This window comes from Colletotrichum acutatum (assembly GCF_030867785.1).
Source record: "Colletotrichum acutatum strain CBS 112980 chromosome Unknown BDZ83scaffold_29, whole genome shotgun sequence".
Classification (NCBI taxonomy): domain Eukaryota; kingdom Fungi; phylum Ascomycota; class Sordariomycetes; order Glomerellales; family Glomerellaceae; genus Colletotrichum; species Colletotrichum acutatum.
In genome coordinates this window covers 116787-141312 of record NW_026849023.1, presented here as the reverse complement: position 1 = coordinate 141312, position 24526 = coordinate 116787, and the positions used below count along the sequence as shown (strand labels likewise).

At 53.5% G+C, this 24526-nt stretch overlaps 8 protein-coding genes across 8 annotated transcripts; 5 read left to right on the top strand and 3 right to left on the bottom strand.

The window, feature by feature from the left end:
- Positions 1–392: 392 nt before the first annotated feature.
- Positions 393–1456, bottom strand: BDZ83DRAFT_614786 (CS domain-containing protein). The gene is made up of 3 exons (XM_060507866.1): positions 1252–1456; positions 954–1156; positions 393–840 (listed from the first exon to the last, which is right to left on the bottom strand). Exons 1-3 carry the CDS (start codon positions 1271–1273, stop codon positions 490–492), a joined length of 576 nt encoding a protein of 191 aa, XP_060366864.1. The 5' UTR covers positions 1274–1456; the 3' UTR covers positions 393–489.
- On the top strand, positions 1401–3033 carry BDZ83DRAFT_614785 (CDK-activating kinase assembly factor MAT1). The gene has a single exon (XM_060507865.1). The coding sequence runs from the start codon at positions 1733–1735 to the stop codon at positions 2828–2830; it is 1098 nt and encodes a 365-aa protein (XP_060366863.1). The 5' UTR covers positions 1401–1732; the 3' UTR covers positions 2831–3033.
- A 305-nt stretch (positions 3034–3338) lies between these two features.
- Positions 3339–5529, bottom strand: BDZ83DRAFT_573703 (ANTH domain-containing protein; the record flags this gene model as incomplete). Its single annotated transcript, XM_060504644.1, has 5 exons — positions 3339–4681; positions 4731–4842; positions 4905–5095; positions 5166–5403; positions 5482–5529. The coding sequence occupies 5 exons, from the start codon at positions 5527–5529 to the stop codon at positions 3339–3341; spliced, it is 1932 nt and encodes a 643-aa protein (XP_060366862.1).
- Positions 5530–8972: 3443 nt separating this feature from the next.
- BDZ83DRAFT_718207 (tRNA synthetase class II) lies at positions 8973–11046 on the top strand (the record flags this gene model as incomplete). Its single annotated transcript, XM_060512042.1, has 4 exons — positions 8973–9617; positions 9667–9816; positions 9878–10036; positions 10090–11046. 4 exons carry the CDS (start codon positions 8973–8975, stop codon positions 11044–11046), a joined length of 1911 nt encoding a protein of 636 aa, XP_060366861.1.
- A 342-nt stretch (positions 11047–11388) lies between these two features.
- BDZ83DRAFT_573665 (uncharacterized protein) lies at positions 11389–11664 on the bottom strand (the record flags this gene model as incomplete). The annotated part of the gene is made up of 1 exon (XM_060504635.1): positions 11389–11664. One exon carries the CDS (start codon positions 11662–11664, stop codon positions 11389–11391), a length of 276 nt encoding a protein of 91 aa, XP_060366860.1.
- A 4687-nt stretch (positions 11665–16351) lies between these two features.
- On the top strand, positions 16352–17509 carry BDZ83DRAFT_573702 (GNS1/SUR4 family protein; the record flags this gene model as incomplete). The annotated part of the gene is made up of 3 exons (XM_060504643.1): positions 16352–16777; positions 16833–17115; positions 17208–17509. 3 exons carry the CDS (start codon positions 16352–16354, stop codon positions 17507–17509), a joined length of 1011 nt encoding a protein of 336 aa, XP_060366859.1.
- Positions 17510–20764: 3255 nt separating this feature from the next.
- Positions 20765–22517, top strand: BDZ83DRAFT_573690 (major facilitator superfamily transporter; the record flags this gene model as incomplete). Its single annotated transcript, XM_060504641.1, has 4 exons — positions 20765–20923; positions 20974–21302; positions 21365–21422; positions 21480–22517. The coding sequence occupies 4 exons, from the start codon at positions 20765–20767 to the stop codon at positions 22515–22517; spliced, it is 1584 nt and encodes a 527-aa protein (XP_060366858.1).
- Positions 22518–23053: 536 nt separating this feature from the next.
- BDZ83DRAFT_614767 (uncharacterized protein) lies at positions 23054–24245 on the top strand. The gene is made up of 2 exons (XM_060507864.1): positions 23054–23526; positions 23619–24245. Exons 1-2 carry the CDS (start codon positions 23232–23234, stop codon positions 24128–24130), a joined length of 807 nt encoding a protein of 268 aa, XP_060366857.1. The 5' UTR covers positions 23054–23231; the 3' UTR covers positions 24131–24245.
- The last annotated feature ends 281 nt before the right edge of the window (positions 24246–24526 follow it).

The window sequence follows — 24526 nt, the reverse complement described above, 5'->3', positions numbered from 1 at the left end:
CTCCACGCGCGGTCAGCGATTCTGTAGTTCATGAATCCTGTCGCGACTTGCTTCTCACACTCTGCTACTGCCCACTAATTCTTACAGTGTTGGTTTCTTGTGATGTCGTGGTTTTTCTCTCCAACTCGCTCACATTGATTGGGAGGAAATTGGTCTACTTGGCGGAACGGACCGCTTATCAATCTGACAATTGATGGGTCGCAGCAATCAATCTGCTTCACCATTACTAGCGGATCCAAGAGCAATGGTCTACGCATGGGCTCTCTGATGCCGTAACCTTTGGCTTTTGCCATTGCAGTGGTTTTGGCTCTTCGTTTCACCCCTGACATAGCTATTCAGCTCAGAAGAAGCATTTAGATATGATTCACTACAAGATCATGATGGTTCAAAGCATAAATCTTTCCCTCTAGCAATCTGTTATGAACGTGTGTGTACTTTTATTTATTCGACTCATTTCTCGTGAAAAAAAAAAACGGAATCCCTCAACGTCTAGCTAATCTTGGCGTTGCTGAAATCCATCTCCGGGTGCTCGGCCTGGAACTTCTTGAGGATATCAAACTTCTTCTGCTCGTCCGAGGTGGGCAAGCCCTGCTCCTTTTGGCGCTGGTCAAACATCATCTTCTCCACCATGCCGCGGGTCTCGCCGTCGAGGTCGGAGAGCTTGCTCGTGTCGGGGGTGATCTTGGAGACGTCAATCTTGGGCGCCGTGGTGACGACGTGCGCCCACCACTCCATCTTGTTGACCTTGTCGAGGTGGATCTCGACCGTCTTTGTGCCGTCGGGCGCCGAGGATAGAGTCCAGGTTGAGTCGTCGACGAGGATGGGGTGGGAAAGGTCGCCCTGTCATTTTATCGTTGTATTAGCTAACATGTCTTTCACGCATCGTACTTGCCGCAGCTATATGGGCATAAGGGAAGATGGAGAGAAGAAAGGACGAAGGAACTGTGACGTACGCTGACGATGGGCTCTTGGCCCTTCACACCGGCAGAGAGCTTGGTCTTCTTGATATCGATGACGAGGTCTCTGCTCTTGTAGTTGCCCGGGACGCTGAAGGTGATGTCGACGTCGGCGATGGTCTGCTGCCACTTGTACGGCAGCGCATTCTGCTCCTCCGTCTCCTTGGCGCGGGCAGCGGCCTCTTCGGCGGGCGTGAGCTCTGTTAGGAAGCATTTGTCAGCATAGAATTCGGACTAAAGACTTAGTTTCGAGTTGAGAATCTTGAAAAAGATGCTCGAATAAGCAGAAACGTACCTGGCTTGTCGTTGTCGGCCATCTTGTCGCAGTTCTTTGAGTTGGTGTTGGCAGTCGAAGGCAGTGGAATGCAAGCGCAAGAAGGCTGATGGAATATTTGGAGGGGTAGCTGCTAGCTGTGAGACCCCTGCCCCTCCCACCCCTGCTTTGTCTACCTAGTAGCTCCAACCAATCACCTCGGCTTAATAAATCCTTCCCCGTCAGCCTTGCACCTCAACTTGTCGTTCAGCTTTATCGCGATTGCAGACAAAGCATCATCGTCATTGCTCGAGCAGGAGGCTTGCTTTTTCCACACCTGCGACCTCTTTCCTCCTGTAGTCGGAAAGATACGATTAATCGAATTGAATGTCTGATGCCACCTTGAGATAGGCCCAATCGCCCGGATTCTCTTCCTCCCTCCTCCCCGTCGACCACGTCTCCACGACCACCCTTCACGAAAACGCCTCCCACGACGATACATCACCACCACCGACGTCCAAAAATGGCTACCCGCCGCGCCTCCACCTCCGCAACAGCGGCTCCAGCCCCGTCCTCGACAAACGATATCTGCCCAGTCTGCAAAACAATGCGCTACCTCAACAAGGACCTCGAATTCCTCATCAACCCGGAATGCTACCACCCAATGTGCGCGAACTGCGTCGCCCGCATCTTCTCCGACGGTCCCAACCAGTGCCCCTACGCAGGCTGCCACAAGACCCTCCGCAAAAAGGGCTTCAAGTCGGCCTACTTCGGCGACCTCACCGTCGAGCGCGAGGTCGACATCCGCCGGCGCGTCGCCGCCGTGCTCAACAAGGTCGAAGACGATTTCGAGACGCTGGCCGACTACAACGAGTACCTCGAATGGGTCGAGACCTTGACGTTCGACCTTATCTCCGGCACCGACGCCGAGAAGAAAGCGGCCGAGGCGAGGTTGATGGAGTGGGAGCAGGCCCACCGCGCCGAAATCGAGCGGAACCGCAGGTTGGCCAAAGAATCCGAGGCGGACCGCGTCGCGCGCTTCGAAGCCGAAAAAGAAGAGGCGCGCCTCCGTCGCGCCGAAGCGATGCAAGAAGACGCGGCCGAGAAGCGGAAAGAGCAGCGGCTGCGCGAGGACATGCTCAACGGCCTCGCGAGCAGCGACGCCGGCGAGGCCAAACAGACGCTTAATCGCGTGCTCCTCAAGAAGCGCGGCCAGAACCGTCTCCAGTCCGCCGTGGGCACCCTCTCAGACGCCACTTCCACCGGCGCAGGCGGCCTATCGATCCGCGGCCTCAAGCAGCAAAAGAAGCGCGTGGTCGAGGACAACAAGCCCTACGACCCCTTTGGCGGGCTCAAGCTCGACATGGAGAGGTACAAGATGGGGCCGTCAGAGGAGTACCGCAACCAGTGGGTCGACGAGGCGAGGAAAAAGGACGATATCGTGGTGGGCGGGTACAGCGCCGACGAGTATCTTGGCCGGGCCATGTTCGAGGCATTCTCCGGGTTGGCTGTATTTATTGAAGATGAAAAGGGGCCTGAGAAGGTGGCTACTGCCGAGGCGGCGTTGGTCGCGAGTACGGGCCAGACGACGCAAAAGATGGATGTGGACGACGTCTTTTGAAGAAGAAGACTTTTTGCACTTTTCTTCTGTCCTTTGACCTCTCACTTTACTGGCTTTGGAACGGATTGAAATGCATAGCGATGGCGTTTGGGGGTTCATTGGGGCACTACATGCAAAAATAGGATGAATATTCTAGGAACAGACGGGTCAAAGGGGAAAAAAATACCCAAAATCGATAGCAAAGCAAGTGTATGGCCACGGGAAGTGTGTACTTGTATGCAAGAATTACATCTAAGTTATGCTCACTAAATAATACATCTTTTCAGACTCGTACTGCGACGGTCGCCGGCCTCCGCCGATCCCACCATCCCAACTTTGGAGCTTTTAGTTTTCGTGTGATAACCCTGTTGCCCGTCTACCTTACGCATCGTTCGATTGTACAAAGCAGAAAAAGGACCCTTGTGAACGCCACGCTTTGATTTGAGATTTGAAGAAATAGTGAACCCCGGTTGGACTGGGCTGGTGTATTTGGGAACAGCTGGTCAGAGCTTTCGGGAGAGCACTGCTATTATGTCTGCCAGGGGCTTTGCTGGATGGGTCGGGGGAAGACGGGCGTCGTCTCGAGATTATCCAATCCACCACCCATTGGTTGTTGATTATGTTGCCAGCCCATGCCGGTCTGATGGTTGACAAAGGAGCCCTGGCGGAAGGGGTTTGTGGTACCTGTTGGCTGAGGCACGATGGCTCCGGAACTAGTTGCAGGCCGCTGCTGCTGGAGTTGAGGGCCGGTGAAGTTCTTGGCAAATGGGTTGGTGCCAGTCATCATTGGCTGCAATGGAGCAATCGTGGGAAGTTGCTGTGTTTGTTGCTGAGGCTGAGGTTGAGTCTGGAATGGTGAATTGCTGGGAGCCGGTGAGAATGGCTGCTGGGCTTGAGGTGAGGATCTGGCAAAGGGGTTTGTAGACTGTCTCTGCACATTGGGACTCGCCGGATTCGAAAATGCCGTGTTTGTAGACATGCCCGTTTGCTGGGCCATCAACATGGATGCCCGGAAAGGATTGGTAATTTGCTGGCCGGCCTGAGGGCTCAGCATACCTGTGTTGCCTGTCGGGAAGCTTGCCACAGAGTCTTGCGGTATTGAACCAAGTGTACCTGGCTGATAAGGCTGGGGCGAGAAGCCTCCGAACCCAGCTCCGGTGAAGCTGGGCTGCAATGGCTGAGCCGCTGGCTGCTGCTGTGGCTGCTGGGGCGGCTGCTGTTGCTGCTGAGGCTGCCCAAACGGATTTGTGCTTTGCGGTTGGTACGGATTGGAAGCGAAGCCTGTCTGTTGCGGCACAAATCCTGTCGGCTGAGGCGCAAAGCCATTTTGCTGGAAACCAGTGGGTTGTGGTTGGAAAGGACTATTGTTGGCAAAGCCGGTCTGCATCGGCATCTGTTGCTGTTGCTGGTACTGTTGAGCGTTCGGCGCCATCGTCGTCTGGTTCTGTTCGATAGACTCGAAGAAGTCGATCAGGTCGGGGGCAGGACCCTTGGCGGTCTCGGTCTTTGGCTGCGACAGGCCATTCGTGCTCGGGAACGTGCTGCTCGGGAAAGGATTGTTTGCCGCAGGCTTGGAGTCGAATGCGCTGGATGCCGGCTTCGAGACACCTCCCACCTTGTTCTTCTTGCCCTGTTGCTCAGCAATATATTGTCTCCGGTTGACTTCGAAATCCGGGTCGCTCAAGTACTCCTCCAGCTGGCGGCCCAGGTTAACCGGCGCATGCTTCAACTTGGGAACCTCGACCCTTGTTTGATGCTCGTACTGTCGTGCGACGCTGAGGTATTGCACCACGAAATCGGTCTGCTTGGTGAAGGTGCGGTAGATTGCCATGGCTCTTTCGGCATCGACCTTGGACATTTCGAAGAAGGTGCCTTTTCATGTTAGCGACAAGGACATGCTAAGGCATTTGGGTTGCCTTACCGAGAATATTAATCATTCCCTGGTTTAATGCCTGAAAGAGAGCCAGCACATCGAGCACCAGCAGTCTGAAGACAGTGACGGTGATTTCGTTTTCGATTTCGCCTTCGAGAACCTGTGTGGCATCAGCAACTGTCGCGCATGGAGGCGCTTTGCAACACCGAGTTGGGGACTGACATCGCATTTCAAAAGGGCCGAAATCTGACTCTGAAGAATCTCCGTCTCTCGCAGGAGGCCCTTATCGACTGAGAGCTTTTCCAGCCTAGATTCCTTCGTTCGCACCCAATCGCACTTCGTTTCCCGGTAGGCTTTGGATCTCGCGGCGAGGTACCCGGCGTAGTGCCGAATGTTCCGTCCTTGTGTCTGGGCTGTAGGATAGTTTAGAAAACAAGCTCAATAAACCTCGGCAAATACTTGGTCTTTGCAGGAATGACTTACCGTCGGTGAAGCTGCTGATAGCAAGCGTATTCGGGTGCCTCGACAGATAGGCAAGTGTGACATCGGGCGAGCCTTCACGGATCATCAGGTGGACGGTGATCAAGCTCTTGAAGACGACGGTCCATGTCGAGTCTCGTAGACGGAATTGAAGGGCGCGAAAGACCTCTCCCACGCCCGCTTCGCCGGCATGTGTCGCAACAAGAATGTGTTCGATATACTTCGTCTTGGGCGGCGCAGCCTAGGAAATGGGATTAGCATCCTGACTGAGAGACGCGCTGAGCTGCCCGACGTGGGCCCCAGCCTCCCTTTGACCTACCTTTATCTTGGTGGCCCCCTTGACCGATTTTTCGAATGAGCTCGACATTTTGTCACTCGGTTGAGGCAATTCGATCAAGTCGAAATCCCGTGATAAGTAGGGTGGACAAGGTTGGCGACAAAGAGGGTAGTCGAGGTTGGCGGATCGGACGAAAGTCGCACGAAAGCGGAAAGCGGCGATGGAAGAAGCCGGCCGTCACGGGCCTCGATCAAATAGCCTTGATAAAGCTGATTTCTTCAATGAGTATTCCAACAAGGAGATACTACAAGCTCGTCAAAGGGTGATATCGGGTCGCTGGCGACGGCGAGGAGTGTGTGGGTGTCGGTGGTGACGGGGGCGCGACGACGTTTGGTTGCAGCCCAGGGAAACCCTCAACTGGGCGAAATTGGGTCCCGGCAAGCTTCAATGCGAGAGGGATGGTTCGGATCCGGAGTATGGACCTATGGCCATGACAGGGTGTCGGAAGGCCTGCGAATGGGGAAGCGGACTAAGAATACAGGATTGGATATCGTTTATCGTAATGTAGGCCTGATTTGGCTTCGTTGGGTAGGGCGGGAAATGAAGGACGGACAGCGTCAGTATTGACGATGGCCACGTTGGTCGGGAAGTGGTGGGATAGATGGATGGGGTGGACCGCGAAGGAGGACGGGCCACGGTCTTGATTTGGAGAGGTCGGCTGGTCGGGCTTGGGCTGGGCTGAGCCTACGTAAGGTTGCTGGACAATGGTCACTGGTGTCGTGGTAGTGGAGGTGGGCGGGAGGACGGAGAGACGGAGGGAGAGAGAGAGGAGGTGCTGCCGCTGGCTGTGCTGGCTGTGCTGGCCGTGCTGCTGGCTCAACGTGCGCTTGTTCGGGAGTGAGTGGCCGGCGTTGTCTCTAGCGAGTTCCGTTTGACAGCCCGAGATGCTGGTGCTGGTGAAGTTGTGCTGGGACACCTTCAGTTCTTGGGCACCTTAGTTCTGCTGGTCCAACGGGAAGCCAACTCAAGTGCAGGTGAAGGGTACGTATCTTCGGTTAGGCCGGTGGTACTCCGTACCTCCTAGGAATACCTCACCTTAAGGTACGTTAAGAATCCTGGAACCTTGTATTCGTACTGAAGTGCGGGCTCAATGGCGATGATGCTGGCAATTCGGCAAACGTCCCTGTGGCAGCTTCTAGGTAATTCCAACTGGCAACAATGAAATGTATAACTTGTTCGTAAGGTATCAAAGTGAGGTGGCCTTGGCGTTGACGGGTGCGGTTGCGACTGCGACATGACCGCTAAAGAGATTCTCCAATGGCGGTTTCCATATTCCTCAGGCAGTCTCCTGCACATCACTCACTCGATTCCATCACTCTTGCAGACGCCAGACAGCAGAGACCGAGTTGATTCAGTTTAGCGCCTCTTTTGGCGTGTGTGAGGTGGACCGCAGAACGGGATCCCGAACACCACCTGCCTCGGCCCCTACCTAGGAGCCAAGCCATCTTACCCTTAAACCCTCCACCGGCGTCGAGGCGATGCAGCTGTGAGCCTGTAACTTATAACAATGTGTGACCTGTAAGGTGCGTGCCGCCATTATCCCGTCCCCCCCCCCCTCGATGCTCGATGCTCCGTGACACAGACGAACACTGGCAGTCCCGATGAGCCGGGATCTTCCAACGACCTGTAGGTGTGTGTGGGGAGCAGAGACCGAGCCTGGAGAAGCAAGCATGGTTGACATTCTGCCATTGCTGGCGATGAAATCCGGTCTGATGATGGCTTCACTGATCCGATGTTCATGACAGCCTCATCAGTAAGCCTGCCTCCCTTTAGCTGGCCGCAGTCACATACCTTATTGCGCTCCCATTACATATCTACATCGAACACTCTTGATGCATTTTGCAACCCCTCGTGCTCGGCACAACTTCAAAACTTTGAACGGCACCATGACTTATTGAAACACTTTGGGGAAACATGGGGTTCGCTGAATCATCAAACGGAGACATCCATCTCCTTCACATGTATGGAGTAGAGCGTAGCGGCACAGTGGTCAGTTCTCGGACCATTTGTTTTTCTCTCACCCGTCATCGGGGTCTTAACTGATTCATTCGAGTCTGGGAATGGCTAGCGAGCCGCTCAGGGCGCCATCCCCGTCAATGTGTATGCACTGACGAAGTCAAAATGTCTACCGTACAAGGTCTCCAAGACTGGTGTATCCCATCCACCGCCGAAGTCCGCCAGTCGCGATTCAACCTCGTCCACTCTCATACCGCGCCTGCAGAGCCCCGAAAGCTTTACCGACGCGGGAGAGTCATCCGATGTTTCTCGCTCCCAGCCGACCGTAGAATCTCTGGCCATAGCCGTGTCAGGAAGAACGTATCGACGTATCCGACCGCAAGCTGCGCCATCAAAAGAGAGGAATATTGTTCGCGCCAACTCAGATCAACCCAATAAGCCTCACTCGAAGCCTCGGGGCTCCCGGTTGTCGTCGAACAAATAAAAGCGCCAAGCCCACAGAATTCTTCCATTTCGTGAAAAATCAGATTTGCCTTTCATCGCGTCCGATACTAGTAACAAGGTCGTGTCGAACGCCTATGTCATGGCCCCCTCCGCCCTCGACACCTTTGCCCTGAAGCCACCAAAAGGGGAGAGCTTGGATGCTTCAGACGGAGGCAGCAGCATCATGTTATCCACGTGGCTATCATCACCTGCAAAGATATCCAATTAGTATACTCGTCGTTTTTCGAGTGTGCGCAATTGCGCTAAGAGAGATTGGGGGGGGAGACCAAACGTACACTTTTTTGAAATGGAGAAATCATAAAGAGGAAAGGAAGGAAATTTTTAGGAGCTCTCTGAAAGATTTTTATACGGACGCGAGGATCTGCCCCGCGCTAATCACTTTTTTGGTGGGGACCTTCTGCCTGAGGTGCCACTAAGCGCCGGCTGGGGGACCTGAGGAAGGCGCCATGCTACAGCAGCCCACCTGTGTCGCATTGGATGGGTGGGCTCCGACATCGTTCCACCGTTTTGTTGCAGTGAACAGTGAGCTAAGGGACTTTGAGCTGTGATAGCTTCAAATGTCACAAAATCACACCTGATCTCAGGCCACCCATTATTCTTTCCCACCACGCCATTGTGCCTTGCCGAAGCTTCAATTCGATCCCTGCACTTTGCTGATTCGATCCTGATCTTTTGGATAGTCGCTTGTCTCCAGCCAGCCCGGTTAGACCTTCCAGATGCTTCGCCAATGCTGTCGCAGTAGAGCGTTGGCTGCGCTGCGTCCGCGCGCATCACAATCGCAACCCCTCAGCCGAAATCTCTCTCTTGCTCCAAGCTCAACATGTGGTCGAATAAGTCATCTAGGTCAACAGACTCGTCACCTGTCAATGACGAACCCCCAGCGCGCGCAAGATGACGCAAAACACACGCAACTGTCAGAAGAGTTCAAGGAGTGCTGTGAGCAAGTTCAAGAAGACCAATGTAACTCCTGAAGCTTCTGCTGACTTTCAAAAACAATAGTTGCACTCCCCCAGATGTCCTCGCCCGAGACATGGAGTAAACCGGGCTCCTCGATCATCGTCAGCGGACACATCGGCCGGACGAGAAAGGTCGGCAAGAACTTGGCATTCGCCCACCTGGAGCGCAACGGAGAACGAATCGGTCAAATCTGTGCCAAGGGTGATAACGCGGCTACACTGGCCAAGGTTCGCCCCTTCAGTGCCGTTCTGGCAAAGGGCGTAACAACAGACGCATCGGGTGCGACACGATTCGAGATTGACATGGATTCGATACAATACCTCAACCCGTTCCCCAAGGACATAATCGTTGGTCCTGATACCGTGTTTCCGCCAGAGCAACGCCATCTTCAGCTGCGCTTTCACAAGGAGCTGAAGGAGAGGCTGCGCTTCCGTGCGCAGCTCAAGTCGTCCATGGGGCAGGCGATGGTGGACAGGGAGTTCATGGACGTCGAGACGCCCGTCCTCTTCAAGTCTACTTCAGAAGGCGCAAGAGAGTTCATTGTGCCGACGAGGCGACCAAGATACGCCTATGCGCTACCGCAGAGCCCGCAGCAGTACAAGCAGGTTCTCATGGCTTCTGGCATGGGGGGTTACTACCAGTTTGCGCGGTGCTTCCGTGATGAAGATCATCGTGCAGACCGTCAACCCGAGTTCACACAGGTGCGTAGTTCGTGCTGCCAATGAGTACAGATAGCTAACATTGCGACAGCTGGATATGGAAAAATCCTTTGCTACGGGCGAGACCATCATGGAGGACGTGGAATATGTCGTCGGCCGTGCGTGGGATGTCGTGAGAGAGCAGTACGTCATGGAAGTAGGAGAAGACTCATTCGCGCCGGTCAGGAAGGCATCACTCGAGGTATGCGACTGCTCGCCGTTGCAAATGCAGTGGAGTAGAATTAAGAGCTGACAGAGAATAGGACTGGCAACAAAGTGTTCAGGGCAGCAAGAAAGACGACGCCAAAGCACCTCTCTACCAAGAATACCCTGCCATTTCTGCGCCGTTCCTCAGAATGAAGTACACCGATTGCATGGACTTGTACGGATCCGACAAGCCGGATCTGCGCATTCCCAACAGGGTCAGTTGCGTCCCACAGACGTCCTTCAGCATCCCAAAACTAACAGCGCCCAGATATGTCGCGTTGACGAAAGCCTCAACAAGGACTTTGTCAGCATGATCACCGATCTCGACGCACCCATCGTCGAAGTCTGGAAGATCAGCCCACATGAAGACGCCGACAGGCGGGACGTGTGGAAGTTCGTGACGGAGTTCATGGAGAATCTCCCCAAAAGCCTATCACAAAACCCAGACGGCGCTCCCACGGCCCTGATGTTCGACAGCAGCAAACCGCTCAACGGCTTCTCTGCTCTCGGACCCGAAGGTCTAGACAGCATTCTGGGCTCGCTCCCCGAGGAAGCCGGCTTTTCGTCGCTCGAAAATGGTGACATTGTTCTGTTCCAAGCGCGCAAAAACCAACCGCAGCAAGGAGGCTCAACCAAGCTCGGCGAAGCGAGAATCGCCCTATACCACGCCGCCGTGGAGGCTGGCCTCCTGGACAGGGATGACAGCTTCAAATTCCTCTGGGTGACCGACTTCCCCATGTTCACACCCGAAGAGGAGGGCGACGTCGGACAGGGCGGCGCCTCAGGCTTCTCGGCCACCCACCACCCCTTCACGTCCCCGCACTCCGAGGAGGACTTTGAGCTCCTCTTCAAGGACCCGCTCCGGGCCAAGGCCGACCACTATGATCTCGTGCTCAACGGCGTGGAGCTCGGCGGCGGCAGCCGGCGTATCCACATTGCCGAGATCCAGGAGTTCATCTTCCGCGACATCCTCAAGATGAGCCAGGACAAGATCAAAGAGTTTTCGCACCTGCTCAAGGCGCTAAGGGCGGGGTGTCCGCCGCACGCGGGCTTCGCCATCGGTTTTGACCGCTTCGTGGCCGTCCTGAGCGGCTCGTCTTCCGTCAGGGACGTTATTGCGTTCCCGAAGAATAACAATGGCGTGGACGAGTTTGCTGGCGGGCCGGGTAAGATGACGAAGGAGCAGCTGCTGACGTATAACCTGCAGTTTCGCAAGAAGGAATGAGTAGGTTGAAGTGCTCTTACTCCCCTCCATTTACGCGATTGTATCTTGTTCACTGTCATATGCTGTACTATTTTGTAAAACTACGATACTGTAACATCAATGGCCGGGGGCGCCTGGCGTGGACAGGTGTGATAGTACGCAACTTATCACCATATTCGCGAGGGTTGGATAGTTGATTCAGGGGATATTATTGTATTTTATATCCATCATGGTGATTCCACGACGTGAACGCTCCTAATAAGACAAGCAAAAGAACCTCCCAAGTCGTCATGCTGATTCATTCTCCCTTTCCGTCATCTCCGTGCCTTTTCCTCTCGCATCAAGCTCCTGTTCAGATTGCCTTTACGATCTCTTCCACTGTCCAGCATCCTCAGCACCCTTGCCAACCGAGTTCAGCGCGCCCGACAATCCCTGTCCGAGGTTGGAGATGCCGTCGCCCACGGGGCGGCCAGCGGACCCCGTCGCGCTGGAGATGGTGTCGCCGACGCCCTGGGTCGCGGCGCCGGTGACGTTGCCGACTGTGCGGGTGACGCCGCCGACGGTGTTGCCGAGGGCTGAGGTGACGAACTTGGCACCGCCCGTGACGCCTGCGTTCTGGTCGCTGTTTCCGACGGGCATTTTGGGAAAGATTGGTTTGTGTTGTTGGGAGGTGGGTGCGAGTTTGTTCAACAGGGGGACGTCTTTTATTTTTGTGGTGTTGTGTGGTTTGTTGAAGGTTGGCATGCGGCTTTTTAAGGTTTGGCTTTTGGTTGTATTGGAGAGATACCAAGCGAGATGGGAATGGAAGTCGAGGTGGCTGAGGCCCTTTTTATGAATTGTTTGATCGGTTGCTTTGTGGTAGAGGAAGATGAGCTCTCTCCTGGACTGATAGTGTGACGTCAGAGGTGCAGGTGCGGGATGGAAAGCTCAGGGACCACCCCCCCTGTCCTAGGCATCTGATCAGGCAGGCGGGGGTGTGAATCGCACCTATCAAAGCTTCCACCTTTCCACATTTTCGTCGTCAGATTTGACATCACACATCACTGGCACCGCGTCGTCTTAGACAGGGGGGGTTGCCATGGGCGTGCGGCCGTCCGGGGGCTGACGACATTGTTCTAGCCTGTTGGAGAATGCGTACCGAGAGACCAGTTGAAGATCTGTTTTTCTCGGAGCTATGATTCTTGGTGACGGAGACATGGGCTTATGGGATTTGTGTGATTGGGGAGGATGATTTTGAGTTCGAGATCAGCTATGCAGGGCTTCTGGCCATGTGGTTGTCTTGTGGCAGTACCTTGGGATTCAAGGAGGGTGGCTTGACATGAGGGGATGGGATATGGTCTGGTCCTAACAGATGGGCCAGCCTCCCTCCATGCGCATGTGAATTCGATCTTTGCCGTGCTTTGTATCTAATCTCCTGCCCATGACCCAATGATATTCTGAAAGAGCTATACGCCGATGCGTGGTTTGCATGGTTGGTGAATGCGGAATAACGTGGAGCTTTGGCCGCGGTGTTGACCTCTTCCCTTACTTTGGCTTCACCGGAGACGACTTGCTGGGGCCTCAAGAACTTTTGCTCTGAGGCCTGAAGCGTGCATAAGAGATGGGCAGACTCGAGATATCTAGAAATGGGGTCGATTTACTGACAAGTTGCTTCTCTGACGGGTTCCCTCACCACTTGGCCTGCTTGATGAACATGCCAAAGTGAATGCAGAGCCTGGGCAAGTTCTTTCAATGCCTTGACTGTGGCGAGGTTCATATCGTCAACTCTTCATGTACTCAAACCCCTCTCAATAGGCAGACGTTTTCCCCGAAATTGCAGTCCGCCGCCCGTTTCGAAGAACGTTTCGCACGTGGAAAGTTGATGGTCTCCACCAAGCCAATACGGGAACCCGTGGCGCCACGATCTGCCAGATCGACGCCGTTGAAGACAGGACCAGTTGCGACACAGACTAGCTTTTGAGACCCGTCGCGTTCTCGGGCGCTAGCTGGATATGTGCTGCAGTTGGCGTTGTCTCAGGCGCAGAGCCGCTAGCTCGCTCGCATACTGACGGCGGAGTGGTGAAGGCCTCAAGCCAAATTTGTTCTCCGTCCTTGACACCCTTCTTGGGCGCTGAGTGGACAGAGCCGGAAAGTCTTGCTGAAACACCAATTTAAGTATCATGCGACTGCTGATGAATCTCATGAGCAGAAACGTCTTGACCGAGTGGCATAGTGCACAATTCCACAAGATAAAAGAGCGTCCATCAATGCAAACAACTGTCCAATCCCCTCCAACATCGTGGAGAGTCTCGCATTGGATGAGGGCATCTTGTTGATTATAGCGATCGCAATATTCATCGGGATCTCTGATAAGTTCTATCAGATGAGCAGAAAGACCGTCTTCGACTGAATTTTGTAGTAGTTTAGAGGCATCCTACAAGGCTCAGAGCGTCTCCTGTAGTATACCGGGCCGTATACTTGTTCAGCGATGAAAACTAGTTATCAATGTCACGCTTCGTCGAGATTAGCAACAGCATTCTCCGCACCAAGAGTTCCATCAACTCTTTCGTCGTCGTCGTCCGTGAGGGCACATCTGGCTTCTCGAAGACCAATGATGCCAATGCGAACTGGATCCTCTGGTTCGTTTTTACAGCATTTGGCAAAGGCTTCCCTTCAACAGTGTGGGTAGGAAGAAGGGAAGCTCAGCTCGTGAGATGTAGCGTAGCTGGTAGACCCTTCACTGACTAGTCTCACGTGACAAAGTAAGAAATAGTAGATTTGAAGATGCCTTTAAGTTACTCTGGCTGCCGGAACGGAAATCATTTTCATGCAGAGCGTGTGAGCCGATAGCTTTCAAGACACGCAACACGACCAAATCGTCGCTTCTTGAAGTTCAGAACGATGCCTCCTCCCTCTTGGGAAGAAATCCTAAGAGAAGGAGAAGAGTTGCCTACTCATACCACCAGATGGGCCTTCGACGTAATCTGCACTCCGATATTGTCCACCATTGCCCTATCTGCCAAGTGAAATCTGACCCCGAGGCTACTATGACCAACAAGAGTCACTCCAAGAGGCCAGAAGATCAGTCTCGACGAGTAAACATCCCATTTTCCCTCCGCTTAAAAGCACCGCCTTCTGGACGAGCGCATAAATCGACTTGACCAGCCCGTCACTGACCCAGTCGCTACTTCTGCATCTAAGAAGCGTCCGCTCCTGAACCATCTACTATATCAGGAAAGTACTACCCAAGATATCTAGAACGTACTGGCTTTGCCAGAGTAAATAAACAAACACGTTGGTAAATTTGAAGTCTCTCAGACCTCGGAAAGCTACAAATAAATTCCGCCAAAACAAGAAAAAAGAAATTGGGGCGGAAGGAGGGGGAATATTGATCATATCGTACACGCCCCTTCCCGGAATCGAATAGCGCGCCCCTCAGTCAACCTCAACTTTGACTTCATCGGAGTATTTGATTATTTGACCACTACACTAGACACACAGCTTGACCTAACCCGTCGACCTAAACGGACGCCGCTGTGATGGTGACAGGAACGACATTGGGGTGATATATATACCCTCAGCCTCACATGACAAGGTAGATATGTCGTGTAAAGAGGGAGAAGGGACGTGTAAACGGTCTGAAGGGCTAGGAAGCCGTATGTTCTGCCAATCATAAGCCCAGCACATCGCTTCTTGGACCTCGGAGTCCACGCTTGGGCAATGCGACGTCTAATCCACACTACGGCTCATCCTGATCCATGGTTAGCCGCATCAAGAACTTATAATGCCGTCAAGATTTAGTATTTTGGATCCTATCTTCGTGCTTGGCCGTATTGCCAGGCCAAACGACGTCAAGGCTCGCCGCGCTTGTAGAATATGGTCTCAAGACCTTGTCTCCGAGAAAGTCATTGATGGTAGCAGCATCTTGAAGTTCCGATACAAGAGTTTAGAAGAGATGATGCCGAGCGCGGACATGAAGAACCGAGAGGTGCGAGAGCGATGCTGAACTGACTTGAGCCCATGACTTGAAAAGTTGTAGACGAGTACACAATCTACGAAGAAGCGAAATCCTATAGTCTCTTCGACAACACTTCCGGATGAGGCTCAGTATAGATGATGAAAACCTGATACTGAATATAGATACGTGGAAATCGCAGCGTGAAAGTGGATGGATAGACCACCCTCAATATTTGAAGGGGTAGGCCGACGATACACGGCTGAGTCGTCGAAGCTGAAGAGATCTTGTATACAGAGTAGGAAGAAGAGACTGAGAGGGAAGTGTGATTTGGATGGAGTTCGATATCATCATCCCTGTATCAGAGCTCAAAACTCATGATAGTGTACGAGAGATGTACGCTGTTTCTTGTGACGGGGTGTGCATACGAAGCGTTTCTTGAGAAGCTAACTAGACTCAGATGAACCAAGCTCTACTCGGATGAAAGAATATCATGCAGGAACCAGAAAGTATGCCAATCTGTACGCTGTTTCTCGGGCACCCTTTCGCAGTTCTCACCTGAACTGTAGCCGTCCTTTATCTCCGAGGAACGGAGCTTGGAGCTTGGAGTTTGCCAACATCTTCGTGCCAGCGGTTGAAGAGAGACAATTTTCCATCTGAGTGGGATGTATTTGTTGAGATTTCATAGAGTGGGCTGCTGGGTAGGGCAGAGTTGGCTTGAGATAGGTCCGGTGGCTCAAGACAGGCCAATAGCTGGCAGTAGCCTCGCCTTCTCACCGCTGTTCTATTCTGGCGTTTGATGTCAACAAGGTCGTTCCCACTGGTTAGTTTGCACTGCCCCGAGGGTCTGAAAGTGAGAAGCAAATACCATCTTTAACTTCAATAGAAAAAGCCTGATTCTGATGAGGGGGTTAAAACCGGGTACGTGCTAGAGAACCACGTAACGCCTCTCAAAGCTAAGGCATAACCCGTGTGGGATGTACGCGACCCGGGCATCACACGCGTCCTTCAAGGTCCGTCGTAGCTGTACGTAAAGCTGGGTACGAGCTTTCGGAGCATTGATACCGAGCTGGCAAAAGCTCGGGTAGCTACGGGGAATGGACAATCTAATTGCGGCTCGCGCTTATCATGCATTGGGTACCCGCGAGGACCGTAAAGAAAAAAATGCCGTCATAGGCTGGTTTCTTAAAGCAATTGAGTTGGTGGTCTGAAACGGAGGCATCGAGATGGTTGAGCTTGGGGCGTAGAGCGGTGGCCCCGTTTTCCCATGGTAAAGTCTTGGTCATGCATTGAGGTACTCATCCACATTAGCATAAATCGATGCAATTCTTCCCTCTACGTAAGAATCTTTCCTTTCTTCAAGACTCTTCAGACTCTCCCCCAGTCGTCATCATGTTTCCTGATAATCTCACCTCCAGCGGCAACATCTCCGGGTTTATGGTGGTGAAAGATGCATCCGCGGCGCTCCTCTCACCATGGACAACATTCGACAAGGTCTACAAGTCGGTTATGGGCTATCCTGCCAGCGACTTCGAGTTCGTTTACGGACGGACACCACTCTCGACTTTCACTGAAGCCATGAGTCTGGTGGTGCTGTACCTTGTAATCGTCTTTGGCGGCCGGGAGGTAATGCGCAACCGCAAGCCGCTAGAGCTAAACACGCTCTTCAAAATCCACAACCTCTTCCTGTCTCTTCTCAGCGGAGCTCTACTGGTTCTCTTCGTCGAACAAATCGCACCAAGCCTGTGGCAGAAGGGTATCTACGAATGCATCTGCGGACCCTCGGGCTGGACACAACAACTGGTCGTTCTCTACTACGTGAGTATTCAAATCCTCCTCTGACCAAGAATACAAGCTTACCTTTTCCTGGCAGATCAACTACCTCACAAAGTACTACGAGCTCATCGACACCGTCTTCCTGATGCTCAAGAAGAAGCCCCTTACCTTCCTCCACTGCTATCACCACCCAGCTACCGCGCTCCTCTGCTTCAGCCAGTTGATCGGAGGCACCCCGCTGTCCTGGGTGCCCATCACGCTCAACCTTACGGTGCACGTTGTCATGTACTGGTATTACTTCCAGACCGCGCGGGGCGTCAAGGTGTGGTGGAAGCAGTGGATCACCGTCTTGCAGATTACCCAGTTCGTGCTGGACCTTGGTGAGTCGAACACATCTGAACCCCAACACTAACTCACTTGACATGATGGTGAGGATTTCGGTAACTGGAGTCATGCTAATCTGCGTCGACAGGTTTCGTCTACTTTGGCTTCTACGACGTCTTCGCAGACACGTACTTCAAGGATATTCTCCCCCACGTCGGCCGGTGCGGTGGGGAATTCTACTCTGCCGTGACCGGCGGCGCGATCCTGACGTCGTACCTGATTCTCTTCATTATGTTCTACATTTCGACTTACAAGAAGGGCGGTCGTAGGGCAGCTACATCTACGTCGCAAAAGTCCAACAAGCCAGCCGCCGTCCTCGACGAAAAGCAGACTTTGGCGGCGGCAGTGACCTTGGGAGATAAGAACGCCACGGTTGAGCTCGAAACTTGATAAACTTTCACCTCAACTCAGTTTTTTTGCGTTTTTATTTTGGACAAAGCATGAACCCATAGAATACCATAGACACGTAAGCAATGTTGGTTGGGTGGTCCTGAGGGCTGAGCTCGGTGGCCAGAGTCTTCAAGGCGTGAGGGGGAAAGACGGGAAACCTGTTTGGTGCTACTGGTGGCGGTGACGGTGACGTTGGTGGGCATAAATAGTGGTTGAGGTTCGAAAGCAGGGCGGGAGTTTACTCCGGATTGTGGAACAAATGACATGAGTTTATTGCGAAAGTGTGCCCATGTCTGACTGTATGCAAAAGTGAAATGCCATGCCTGATGGTGAAGGATGGTGGGATGGGGTGAGATGAGGAGGAAACATCTGAAGTTGTGCGGCCTGCGGTCTGCCGGAGTGAGGCGGGTCGATGGATTTAGAATTACGGGCCTTCAAGGTGTGGTGGGATCGTCTGGGGAATCCTGGTCCGCAGATCACGCTAGTACGAATACGATCAAAATCCAACATGCCGACTTTCTCAAGGTCATTCTTCCTTTCCTCTGCTCCCTCAATAGGCATTCTCGAGAAGACTCAAATTGCTAGATTCGTGTTGAGAAGTTTGGTTCATAAAATACCTTCCAAAACGAATGAGGATTGGATCATTGGCTTGTTCAATCGCCCCATGCCTCTGGGCCTGTTGACATGCTGCCATGAAGTCACTGCCATGGAACTAGGTGTTGTTAGATGTGTGCGTCTTAGTTTGGAGTCAAACAACGGAAAGAAATCACATGCAATTGAAGCTGAACTTACACTAAATCTTGCCAAGCATATGCTGCATTTGCGATGAGTTCGTTCGATGAAGCAATTGGGCTAAGTGCAGGTAGCAGGGCAGTTTGCTTCAGGATGGGCAGCATCAAAGTGACGAAGCGCGGGCAAGCCTCCCCTTGTTTCAACTCTGAACTTCTTTCAACCTCCCACACCAAGATCGTGATCAATAATCTTGTAGGCTGGCGTAAACAAGCAAGTGCCATAATTGGTGGGGTACGAGCAGTCGTCACAACACTAGTCACTAATGAATAGATGAGTGACACGGCATAATCAATCAGGTTTTGAAGTATGCTAAAGGTTGAGGGTGAAGAAATAACGGTGCGATAAGAGAAAAAGGGGACAAAAAAGATTCTTGCATGGAGACTCGAAAGCAAAAGTTACAGAAAGCGGTAGCGCTGCACTTCAGGATTAGGGGTATAGCCATCTTAAGCTTCTGGGCAGAAGTCCCTTTTGTTTCTGTAACTGGCGAGAGGCTGGCCAGTTGCTTCCTGTAAATCACCGGGAACATGTCTGATATTCTCGGTTGAGCACCCGCTCTCTTCGACTGTAATTCATCACCAACCTAAGGCCGCATCGGTGTCTACCCCCACTGCTAACCCGAAATGTACACGAATATCCAACACTCCCATGATTCATCCTATAGACGAAAAGCACTGCAACTGCACGGCTAGGCCAAGTAAGCGATGAATTTGCAAAATCTTTCTCTCTCCGATAATGACGAGGACGCCAACTGCCTTCTCTAAACTCCATGTTTCATGTTCCCATCCCAATTCATTGTCTTCGGTCCCGACGAACAAAGACATCGGCCCCGGAATCCCGTCTAGTTTGAAATTCCACGGCGCCGGCGCCGCGGATGACACCCTCTCCCGCCACGCTTCCCCTCACCAAGTGCTAGCGCCCCCTCGGCTGCTGCTTTGTGCTTTGTTCGATCCTCAACAACAGCTTCTAACGGGGGATCCCCGCGGTTCATCGAAAGATGATGGCTGTCAGAAATGGTGTGTTAGTAATGGCACTCAAACTTGGCCGATCTAGTCCTTGATCTGGCAAGCGGTGCCAGTCTTGCCCTTGAGCCACATGGCATGCTGCCTCCTGTCTCACAGCCGATATGCTCTACAGACCCATACCTACCGACATCGGGCAGTCTTGCTTGCTAGCTCAGCCCATAACTCTGGGGTCTGACGTTCAGCTACTCTTAGAAGGCCCCGGTAGTAAGTACGTTCAACGCGAGGCTATTCCTAAATCGAGCTAAAGACAATTGGCGCGCAGCTGAGGGTGTTCTACCAGTGTTTTCGGGCGCCGCCGATGATCTAGACAGTCAATCAACTGCAGGGTATGAACTAGTGATGAAGCTAAATTGAGACTGCGAGCAGTTTCTGGCTCCTCCTCTTAAGCAGAAGGCGGCAACTTTAAGATATGTGGACGACCTGCGATGCCCAACAACACCTCTTTTCTGAACTTAGAACTTACCCAAACATCAAGTACACAGACCATTGTGCCGTCCGATACACTAGCTTCCAAAGCTCGTCCAGCATGCGAGACGACAAGAAGATGGAAAAAGATGCTGAAAAGCGAGAGCCCGTAGTTGAAAGCGGTGCACCCCAGACAAAAAGGCCCTCACTCGGATCTAGGCCATCCTCGGAGTTTCTCGGTGAGGAGCGCTCGCGAATCTCAGTCATACACTCCCACGCTACTCCACTACCTGGCCTCGACGACAATCTACGTTCATCCTACTCAGAGGAGGATGACAACGACGGGGAGGACATTCTGCCACAATCCCTGACAGAAGAATGGGAAGAAAAGGCTCGCCTATCACAGGACCATCCCTCTGCCACTGGAGACGCGGCGAAGAGGGCGACGGATGTGACAGACGAAGAGACACGCAAGAGGAACAGCGAACTCTCGATGGCATATCAGAGCTTCTACAATGAAAACCAATGCCGCCGCCACGATTCCATGAGATCCTCAACCACCCTAACCGATGGGCCACGACCGCCACCTATTCCTCGACGGGTATCATCCCTACGACAACCCGGCGCCGTACGCATGATCCCTAACGAAGACTCGATCTCGCCCACGCAAATCCAAAGCGCGTTCCCCTTCACCATAAAGAGAGTCCCGTCACACACCGTCTCAGACTCACAGACGCTCTCTAGAACGGACGACGTAGAACGGAACGCCTTCTCACCACCGCAATCCGAGTCCGCGTCAATCATCTCATTCATCTTCGCTCCGCCGCTCCGGCACCTGGCGAGCCACCCGTCTCTTCACGGGTCTATATCAAGTAGTGGGCCGCGGGGGATGGAGCGGCAAGGTCTCACACCTGTCACGGAACAGAGACACCCCGGCAAGGCCGACGCCCGGATTAGCCGCTTCACGAGACCGTTTGAGCCGGATATTGACGAGGTTGATGGCGGGGACTACCAGCACCAAGTGACGCATCTCGATATGGCGAGGGCGGAGAAGCATGGCGCCGTGGTGTCGCCGTCTTCGGGCGGGGAGGTTGAGGGGGAGCAGTGGGCGAAAGGATGGCGGCTCGCGGCTCTGGTCATTGGGGTCTGTCTTGCAGTGTTTTCCATCTCCGCAGATCGAACTATCCTCACAACTGTAAGTGATCATTCCACCTTATCAATCACCTCTCAAACTGACTGTACTAGGCCATACCGCACATCACATCAGAGTTCCAATCCACCGCAGACATCGGCTGGTACGGCTCAGCTCACCTCCTCACGATCTGTGCCCTCCAGCCTGTCTTTGGCAAAGTCTTTATGCTCTTCTCCGCGAAATGGGCATACGTCCTAGCCATACTCATGTTCCTTGCTGGATCCCTCATCTGTGGCCTCGCCCCCAACTCTCTCGCGCTCATCGTGGGTCGTGCCGTAGCTGGCTTTGGAAGTGCTGGGATTCTCACCGGGAGCTTCGTCATCGTGGCAACGGCTGTTCCCGTGAGAGTGCGTCCAGTTTACACGGCCATCATCGGAGCTATGTACGAAATCTCTATCCAAAAAGAGAGAAGTTCAAGACGTGTTGAAGCTAACGCAACGACAGTTTCGGCCTTGGCGCCATGATCGGTCCCCTGCTCGGAAGTGTCTTCACTGACCTTGTCGTAAGTGATCCCGCGGTTCTAACTGCCTGCAAAAACAAAGACTGACCCCGTACCCAGACTTGGCGATGGTGCTTCTACATCAACCTCCCCACCGCGGGCTTCACCCTCATCGTCTTTCTCCTGTTCTTCCACCCTCGGCAGCAAGCGCAACAGAAACAAACCTTCTTTAACAGAATCCTAGACCTCGACCTGATAGGCAACGTACTCCTCCTCGGGGCCTGCGTAATGCTCTTCCTAGCCCTCCAATACGTCACCCATGGCGAAGCCTTGTCTAGCACAAAACTCATCGGCCTCCTATCAGGCGCCGGCGCAACGGCCATCGTCTTCGCCGCATGGCAGTGGTGGAAGCAAGACGGCGCGCTTTTCCCACCAGCCATCATCACGCAGCGAACCGTAGCCGCCTCCTGCGTCGCGGCCTTTGCAACGTACGGGGCTCTCCTTATCCACATCTACTTCCTACCAATCTGGTTCCAGGCAGTCCGCGGCGAGAGCGCCATATCCTCTGGCGTGGACATGCTCCCCTACGTCGCCGCGATAGCCCTCTTCTCCCTCCTAGCAAGCATCTTCGTCTCCGTCGTGGGTTACCCCTCAGCCCCGGCCATCATCGGAGGTATGATCGCGACAGCCGGGTGCGGTAAGCTCCTTACGCTCTCGCCCGACACGCCGACGTCGCACTGGATCGGGTTCGAGATCCTTGTCGCGGCGGGCTTCGGGATGGCTATACAGCAAGGGTTCACCGCCGTGCAGGCCGTTCTGCCGCCGGACGAGGTGCCCGTCGGGACCGCGGCGGTCGTGGCGTCGCAGGCGCTGGGCGGGGCCGTTTTTGTGTCTGTCGGGAATGCGCTGTTCCAGAATCACTTGCTGCAGGCTTCGGCGGCGGATGCGGTCCCTGGGGTGGATATCCCGACGGTGCTCGGGGCCGGGGTGGCGGCGTTTCGGACGGTTGTGCCGGCTGAGGCGCTCCCGATGATGGTTTCTGTGTATGATGATGCTCTTCGCGTGGTGTTCACTGCTGCGATTCCTTTGGCTGCTATTTCGGCCATTGCGGCTTGTTTCTTGGAATGGAAGTCTGTCAAAGGAGTGAGAGCTGCGTGATAGTCATGGTGACGGGGTGGAGGAGGGATTGATGACAATGAGAACATCAGTCAGCGTAGCGAAATGATTATCCGCGTTTTGAGTTGCAACAAGCTTATCTCTATGCTTTTTTCTGAGCTATTCCCAATTTGTGTTTCGTAAAGCATGACCCCTGTGAAGCCGTCTCTCTGTTATAATGAGGGGATCGCAGCCATCCCGGTAAGGGCCGCAGGCAACAGAATTAATCCCTGGTACCCGTGCAGTTGGTGGAGAGGGACCTGCAGGTGTTTGCAACAGACCATTCCTATGGCGCTCCTCTATGAGGCAGTTTGGCAGTCCTCAGAGTACACCCATAGAAGTCAATGACAACTGGGCTGTGAGAGTCTTGTATTGCGGTCATTTCCAGGAGGCGCGAAACCCGTCTAGCCAAGCCCCTGTGCGGCGCGATTCGTTCAAGCCATCAAGCCATCTAAGGCTGGACAGGGATACGAATCCCTTGACCCCCAAAATCACTCGCCAAGCGCTGCATGTCTCTAGAACCCTAGCTTGAAGGTGACTTTGAAAGCCCAGCTTGGGCGTAGGAACTTGAAGCATAGCCATTGTGCCTGCATGGAATACAACTTATTAGTCTAAGAGTTCCGTCCCGCACCAAACCAAGATTTTTTCGCCCTCTCTTCCCGTCGTGCCGAAACTCTCCCAACTTCTTCAAAACTCTGAGGAGCCCATCTACAAATAATGCATCTGTCGCTGCTACGCTGGCGGCTCCTCGCAGCGGTGGCGTTCGTCACGGCGGTGGCGGGCCAGACATGTTACTGGCCCAACGGCGTCGAGGCGAAGCAGGCGGTAGCCTGTCCCGTGGCCGGCGGCACCGAGGTCGCGGCGTGTTGCTTCCAGAATCATTATTGCATGAGCAACGGCCTCTGCTTCTCGCAGACGGAGCTGAGCTTCTACCGCGGCGCGTGTACGGATCAGAACTGGTCGAGGAGCGGGTGTCCAAAGTATTGCGACAAGGAGGAGATTACCGGCGGAGGTAAGATCCCTTTTTTGAAGAGGAGGACTCTAGGGTATCCTCTGTTTGGAGTTTTGGTATTAAAATCTTCGTTGGGCTGACTTATATTATAGTTCCCGGCCGGCATTGCGGTGTCGCATTATGCGGCGACAACAAGTTCGCATGCCAGAACTCCGGCAACTGCGCAAACTACACCTTTGGCGTCCCCGCAGGCCAGATGCTGCTTAACGAGTACCTGAAATCAGACCTCGGGGACCTCGCGACAACGACGGTGACCGCGACCGCGGCAGCAGGAGGACAGAGCACCGGGACCGCCGCAACGTGTTCCGCGACGGCGGCAGAGTCCAGTATCAGCAACGGGATCTCGACGGGAGCGGCGGCGGGAATCGGGGTGGGCATCGGCGCGCCGCTGGCGCTGGCGATCGCGGCGCTAACCGTCATGTTGTTTCGCGAGAAGAGGAAGACGAGGGCGGCGCTGTCGAGCCAGATAGATTCCTCTGGGACCGGCCCGTCGTCGCCGTGGGCCAAGTCGGAGCGGACGGCGTATGTGCCGGTTGAGATGCATGGACAGCCGGTACCGAATGAGTTATCTAGTAACCACGATAGGAGACACGAGCTTTCTTGATGTTTGGTGCTTGAGGATGGATGAAGCGTTAGGTGGTGTGAATATTCGAGTAGAAATGCGTTTCGCGGATTTTGAAAGTGCAAGATTATCTAGCCAAATCTATGAAATCCATGAATCTGTAGTTCACTTCGAGATCGTGCGGCTAGATCATGTTGGCGTTGCGGACAAGCTACCTCCCATATTCCTAGATCGACCGCTCATGATGCAGGAATTAATCCGTCGCTCTATCAAGTTTTACCGAACCTGACATCTGATAAAGTTTGGCGGATGAAAACTGCAATCCATTTCTCCAGTCTATGGTAAGATGCGACTCTCTACTTATACCATTGTTGAGTACGTCTGAAGCCGTTGAAGGTCGCTGAGAGGATACAGAAGACGCTACTGTGAAGGAATCTC

What these genes read in the sequence shown, in the direction of transcription:
- BDZ83DRAFT_614786 (XM_060507866.1), bottom strand. Translation starts at nt 1,273, where the DNA reads ATGGCCGACAACGACAAGCCAG. An exon ending in GGCCGACAACGACAAGCCAG is followed by an intron (nt 1,157 to 1,251) that starts GTACGTTTCTGC and finishes GCTTCCTAACAG; the next exon opens with AGCTCACGCCCGCCGAAGAG. An exon ending in GCCAAGAGCCCATCGTCAGC is followed by an intron (nt 841 to 953) that starts GTACGTCACAGT and finishes ATAAAATGACAG; the next exon opens with GGCGACCTTTCCCACCCCAT.
- BDZ83DRAFT_614785 (XM_060507865.1), top strand. Translation starts at nt 1,733, where the DNA reads ATGGCTACCCGCCGCGCCTCCACCTCCGCAACAGCGGCTCCAGCCCCG.
- BDZ83DRAFT_614767 (XM_060507864.1), top strand. Translation starts at nt 23,232, where the DNA reads ATGCATCTGTCGCTGCTACGCTGGCGGCTCCTCGCAGCGGTGGCGTTC. An exon ending in GGAGGAGATTACCGGCGGAG is followed by an intron (nt 23,527 to 23,618) that starts GTAAGATCCCTT and finishes CTTATATTATAG; the next exon opens with TTCCCGGCCGGCATTGCGGT.